At 40.9% G+C, this 6966-nt stretch overlaps 1 protein-coding gene across 1 annotated transcript; it reads left to right on the forward strand.

Moving 5' to 3' along the window:
- Positions 1 to 154: 154 nt before the first annotated feature.
- On the forward strand, positions 155 to 5334 carry LOC124407706 (innexin inx7-like). Its single transcript, XM_046884126.1, has 6 exons — positions 155 to 550; positions 1013 to 1103; positions 1194 to 1266; positions 2745 to 2922; positions 3065 to 3593; positions 3677 to 5334. Exons 1-6 carry the CDS (start codon positions 463 to 465, stop codon positions 3966 to 3968), a joined length of 1251 nt encoding a protein of 416 aa, XP_046740082.1. The 5' UTR covers positions 155 to 462; the 3' UTR covers positions 3969 to 5334.
- The last annotated feature ends 1632 nt before the right edge of the window (positions 5335 to 6966 follow it).

Consider the following 6966-nt stretch of genomic DNA (forward strand, 5'->3'; position numbering starts at 1 on the left):
CAGAGTAGGCTATACAGTGTGATAATGAATCATGATTTCACGCAAAGAGGCTTATCACTGTAAGGTACGTGTTTAAAAACAGTGAAGCTTACATCTACCGCAGATAGAAGCCTATCATTGGGTGTTAAAAATGATATACCGATAAAGGTATGCCGGTGTTCTAAAAACAGTGAGTGTCGGTGGGAGTGTAGGTTAAAGAGATAAGGCAAATAAAATTTTCTTGCTTCAGTTTGAGTCCAATCAGTAAGTTGAGACGTCCTCGTCTACCTACCTTTCAGTTGTTTATTCAAGTGTTTGACTCTCCGACGTCACGTCGGTAGACACGGGAAGACGTGTGACTTTCGGGATAAGATAACAGGACTAAGGAAACAATCGCAGGACTTTGTGGTGAACCGACGAGCTGTGAACATTGCATTTTAGGCCGCACGGATTTTTCGCAGCAGCCCATCTATCGCCTCAACCATGGCTACCGTTCTGGCGACGTTTTCCGTCTTGAAAGACCATGTGAAACTCAAAGTCTCACAGGATGCCGTGTCTATCGACAATTTCGGTAATTCCGGATACCCATTAACGTAATATATTAGCGTATAAATAGTCGATTAATCAGAGGGTAAAAAAAGGCGGTAAACAATAAATATTACACGTCGTGGTCTGATTGCTGGGATAAATTACGTACTTTATCGTGAATCGGAAAGTATAAATAAAAGTGTTGCTTTGAAGAGAAAATTTCTGTGAAAGATGGGGAAATAAAATTAAGGACAAGGAGTTCTATATCCATAGCTCGTTATGAAATGCTTTCCTCTTATGTGTCAGTTTATTCTCTCGTAAGATTTTGCGGTTGATTTGACTTAAAATAAATTCCAACGTTATTTTATGACTTATATCTTTTTGAGTGTCGTTCAAAAATTTGCTCAAAAAATATTTATCTCCCGAAAAATAAAATTCTCGTCTGTTTAATCCGGCAGGATTCATAATAATGTTGATGTAAAAACACTTGTACGTATTTTTCCAGTCTTCAAGTTACACTACCGGGCAACGTTTTTGGCACTACTAACAGCATCGTTGCTGGTGTGTTCAAGGCAATTTATCGGGGAACATATAAGGTATTGAATGCCGTTTCAACTGTATTATTGTTATAATTATTGAAGCCCGGACGAATGAAGCAGATTCAAGTTACTTCCCAAAAAATTTAGATGCATTGCTGACCTGGCGATACCTCCACATGTTATAGACACCTACTGCTTTTTCACGTCGACTTTCACGGTGGTAAGTGAACTATCGTAGATACTCACGATAAATAAAGCGTTCATCATCGTTCATTTTGTATTGTTATACGTGTACCGTTAAGATTCGGTGAATTGGGTGCTTTCAATTATTCAAGGGGATCTTGTGTCTTGTGCTAAGCTCTGCAGATGGCCCTTCATTAGCATGATGGGCTACCGTATTTGACTTTAAAAGTGCAGCATCTTGCAATACACTAGTTCAGAAGAGACTGCAAACTGCGTATCGAAATAAGTCGTGTTTGTCGTTAATGATTTTGTCTAAACGAGTCGCGTCGGTAAGTAGTAGGTAACAATTAATATCTCGTCAAATAAATCCTGAATTCTTAAGAGCCTGAAATAGATATCCAATACATAGCTGAATACGATGCTTGCATCACATCTGATTGTGAGGACTGTACCTTTTAAACGGAAATGCTGTAGAAGGATATTAATTAAATGTAAATTATGCGGAGAGCTCACTGAAAAGTTGATTGCATCAGGCTGAAGCCTCGCAGCATGTCAACATCGTCAGATTGAACAGATGACGCGGGCAAATAGTTTTTGGTATTCAACTCGGAAACTTGGCTCAATAGCGTTTGAGTATTGGAGCGCGTGAAGCTTGCTGTGATTATGAGTACGTACATTTATGTCCGAATACGCGAATATTCATATTTACCGACGAGGAATTGACGTGCCAGTAAAATTGCACGTCGTCCGTGAAGTTTGTACAAAAGAACTCAGAATGGCGGTAGAAAATATACAATTTTGTCGACTTTCTGGCATATTTTGATTACGGGAATTTGAAGGGTTCCTTTCGTTTCTCATTCAAATATGACCCCCCTGTAGATATACGTAGAGTGTGACTCTCTGATAATTCCTTGGTAACGCATTATATGGCTTTTCAATCAGTCAAACGTGTGGGCTGTAGTTATGTTGAAACTCAATTCATATGTGAAGTTCGTCACGAAAGAAAACAAAAAGCAGGCAACCTTGATGGAGTAAATATAATTAGTTGTCATCTAAAAATAAATCACCATAGCATAGTCAAAATATTTTCGATCATAGTTCTAACTGCTATGTACGAACCTCCGAGATTCTTGATATTATTTGTACTCAAAAATATTCTCTAATAATGCAAAATCAGTACTTATTTCTACACAGCAATAATCACCATGCAAAGTCGGTCACTAACAATAAGCCACTTTCAATCGCTGTTCAACTATACAGAGTAACCGCAGACTATATTGTGTGGCTATTACATATGCGCCAATCGGATTTGTCATCGTGCCGACGATAGCGCCCACTTTGCGGTGACACAAATAGATAAAGAACCGCAGTAGTTTCCAATTTTTTGAAAAATATTTGTCGTATCTTAAAATGCCACTTCACCATTCCACGATGACATATCAACTTCATTATATTACCTAAGAGAAGAAATTTCTTTGTCAATTTACCGATGAATCACTAAATAAATGCACACAGGTAAAACACATGGACTTGGATTCTGTGAATGCGGGAAATTTACCACATCCTGGAGTTGGTCCCGCCACCGATGAAGATCCAATCGTACGTCATGCGTACTACCAATGGGTTCCATTTGTCCTTTTTTTCCAAGCGATCTTATTTTACCTACCGCATTACATTTGGAGATCGAAAGAAGGTTAGCGATATTTCTTTCTGCGATGGTTCAATCTCATCGTAGTAACCTGGTTCTGATAATGACAAAGCTACACCTACAATATCGGTGTAGGCAAACATGTTTTTCGTATTAGCTGAACCCGTGAATCGGCCCCGTGTTTCAGGTGGGAGATTGAAGGCCCTCGTAGCTGGACTTCAGTTGACTTCTTTGTCTCTTCGAGACGAACCGATAACGGTCAACGATACTCTGACCATTCCCTCGCGTCTCGACACCGAGCAAAAGCTGCAGACTATCAGAACTGCATTTCTGAATCGACTCCACGTGAACCGGCCCTGGGCTTACTACCTGGGGATGTGCGAGGTCCTCAACTTCATCAACGTCCTCGCGCAGATTTACGTCACGGACGTATTTCTCGGCGGTGCATTTCTGGGTCTTGGACAGGGTGTCTCCGAAGACAAATTTGACGACGAAATCGACGTGCTGGACTTAGTCTTTCCGAAGGTGACAAAGTGCACTTTTCGCAAATTCGGTCCATCCGGAACGCTCCAGAAGCACGACGCGCTCTGCGTTATGGCGTTAAATGTTGTCAACGAGAAAATATATACATTCTTATGGTTCTGGCTGATTATCCTGGCGATAATCACCGGTATAGGACTTCTGTGGAGGATTCTAACCATGCTACTGCACGCGAGGTTGGTGTAACTGTAATTCCGACCGCATACCTACCGCCGAGACTCGGGTCTTCTAATTTTCTAAATGATTCATCGAATTCCAGGAGCAAGAAGTTCAACCAAATCGTATTCACGTTGGCCTGTCCTGGGCGAAACAATCCCTGGAACGTGCTCACGGTCACTCGTGAGTACAACTTCAGCGACTGGATCTTCCTCTACTATATTGCGAAAAATATTGACAACCACGTGTTCAAGGGGCTTTTTGAAAAGCTGGCCGAAGATCTTCAGGAACGACGGAGCGAGGGGTACGGCAAACCCCTGCCGCCTATCCCGGAGGAGGACAAGGAAGAGGGGCAGCTACTGCCCACTTACGAGTACCAGCGGAAACAGGCTTAAGCCAAACATCTCCGAGGTGAAAGGCATTCCGCTAGATGGTTAAGCCTGGTTTATACTTCGGAAAATAAATGACGCGAGATTTCGACGTAGTTATCGATCATCTGATCGCTCCTGTTTCGAACCGGTTCAGATCTGATACGGTATTCTATAAACGACCCAAAGTGTACCATAAGCAATCAAGATATCTTGCTCATTAGTCGATATCGCTTTTTTTCTCATCGTTTTCAGCGCGGATTCTTCTCAGCTATATGTTTGCGTGGCTCTCTCTCTGCTTGTACGTCTTGTTCTTTCTTATTCTCTCGTTGTATGTGTGTATGTTCATTACAAGCGGGTTTGCTGGCACAGCGATTTTTTTCATTCCCATATCGGCAGCATTCTATTATTCACATATCGTGTATCACATTATCGCTTGAATTTTTTTATCCGGGAGATGACGATATGGGTTATAGTAGGCGTTTTTTCCGGTACAAAAGTTCAGCCATTGGTGCGATAAACCTTTGAATATATAATAGTTTGAAATAGTGCAACGCAGCAGCAAAATTCCACCTCATTTAGTGACGCGAATCGTTTCAAGGTTGAGAACCTCTTGTTCCGGTAAAACCCGTTTTAAAACTGAAAGCGCCATCGGCGGTCAAGTGGCGGAATGATGAAGTGAAATCTTCTCAGGGTTCCGCTAGGGTGGGACACCCTTCGGTACCCCAATCGACTCAAAATAATACCATTCGCATTTGTTAATTACAAAAAATTAGTACGATTGCGTCTAAACGTCAAGAACGGGTTCTTTCAAAGTGTGACGATATTTCTCGTTGAAACTGTTTTACTGCTCACCATATTTAAAATCAACTATATTACATTGGTATAATCAGGTGAAGTTAGAAGAAAATTTTGGAAGAACACACTAGGTGTTCTACTACTATTAATTCGGTGTTCCGTATAATGCATTCTGTACTTTCTTCACTATGATTAGAGATGGTACTTAAATGCTACCAGTGTTCTTGAATCCGGTGCCATTGACATTCTAGGAGCATACTCCTGGTAAATTCTAAAGAAATATCAGGACTACGTGTCCGGTCTAAACTTTACTAAAAGCATTTGATAAATTTTCTACCTCCAGCAATAATTCAAACCAGTAGAAAGGCTTTCTCGGTCGGGAAAGAGATAATAGTCGTACGTATAACCAGAAACCATCCCAGCTTAAACGAAGAAGAAGAAGGTTAAGAGAAGGAATACTTCAAATCTCTAGACTCTCACAAATCCTGACTTTAAGCTGACTATACTTCGAAAGACTGTAGGTGGATCCAAACTGGCTGTGTACGTGCAAAATGAAGCTACCATATCGAACAGGTCATTTGAGGAAAGTTAGTTCCTAAAAAAATGTCCCGTTTAACCGACCAAATCTCGTTAGTACGTAATGATTTTCATATCGTTCCCAGGTGTGATGACAATATATATCTTATGTGTAACAGCTCTCGAGTGTTCAATACGTAGTGCTACAGCTATAAAACATTTCAATCCGATTAATTATATCTCCAAGAGCGCTAAAGTGTGTTCCATTTGTAAATACCAGAAGGCAAGTGAACGTATTTTGCCATTAGCCAAGCTGCGTGACACATCGAAAGGACGCGTGCGTTGCGCAATCGCTGTGTATGCGTCAAGTACCGTTGTAATAAAAAAACGAAATGAAAAAAACCACGCACCATTAGATTCCATCTGGCCCTATGGAATGTGTTTTATTTATTAATAAACATAAGAAGTTTTTTGATTACGTATATTTCATTACGTAATCCTTATCTATTTGCGATATGTTGTAACGTCTGAGCCTTCGCTCCTGACCTTTAATACAAGTCCCAAAATTTTGGACAGAATTTAATTTCCTTGCGTCTCCGAGCTCTGCAGAATTGTCTCTATAGCGTATGTACAAATCTCGAAAAACATGCGACGACAAACCGGCCTTTTACCAGCTACACAAAGCTACTCTGCTTGCAACAGAGAAAATGTGGCCAGCAGCTGTGCATCGGTGCTGTACGGAGGGGAAAAGGTCGTTTTACAATTCCTAGCTTGAAAGGCAAAGACGAATCGCTTTGCCGAGAACGAATAGTCCACCAGGTATAAAATGCATCAATGTACCGGGTGACCGACTTGAATATTGTCTTCATGTTGTCTTCAGTCTAGTCACGACTGATTCTACTGTACTATCATCACTTGTGTATTCAAAAATGACATTCAACTTTCAAATGCAAGTGATAGGCTCGTGATAATTTTCAATTTTTCCCAGCTCGCAGTACGAGTGTGCTTGAATGCTACATCGACTGTCTTTAATGCACACGTACATTACTTGAATAAACGTGGAACACACGATATGGGCTTTAACCGAGGAGGGCGTTGTCACTTGGCCTGCTCAAGTAACTAGAGCGTTTATTAACAGTCGTATACAGTATATCCAAGTGTGAGGACGAATACGTGCCTGGTCGTCAGACTCGGTTGCGACGAAATATGACCTGACAATAAGACGTCTTGAGAGAATGAATGCATGTAGGTACAAGTTTATAATGGGTACGCAGGCACCCGTATCCTCGGTACCTGCTAAACTTGATGCTCCGTGCACAGCAACGAGCCGTAGTTCAGGCCTGTCGATCATATACTTGCAAATCCGTACAGGGTGTGCTAAAGAGTCTCAACGACCATTTGCTGCTTGTGCATTTTTGTCGAAGTAGGAAAAAGGACAGTCGAAATGGTTTTCAGCTTTGAAACCAGCCGATTCTTCGGTGAATTGTAAATAGTCGATATACATAAATTTATGGAAAATTTTTAGATTTTTTTTATTTGAGAATTTGTAGTGTAAATTATTCCAAACTGGAAGAAGAACAAAGAAGCAGACGAAGAATGTCGTGAGATCACAGCTTAAAAGCTAAAAAGAATGATACTTTGGAGCGAAAAGTTACATTCCAGTTCAAACGAGAAACTTCTTTCCGCACGGCTTGATACCTTGAACAAGCTG

Source organism: Diprion similis, chromosome 6 (genome assembly GCF_021155765.1).
Source record: "Diprion similis isolate iyDipSimi1 chromosome 6, iyDipSimi1.1, whole genome shotgun sequence".
NCBI classification, from domain to species: Eukaryota; Metazoa; Arthropoda; class Insecta; order Hymenoptera; family Diprionidae; genus Diprion; species Diprion similis.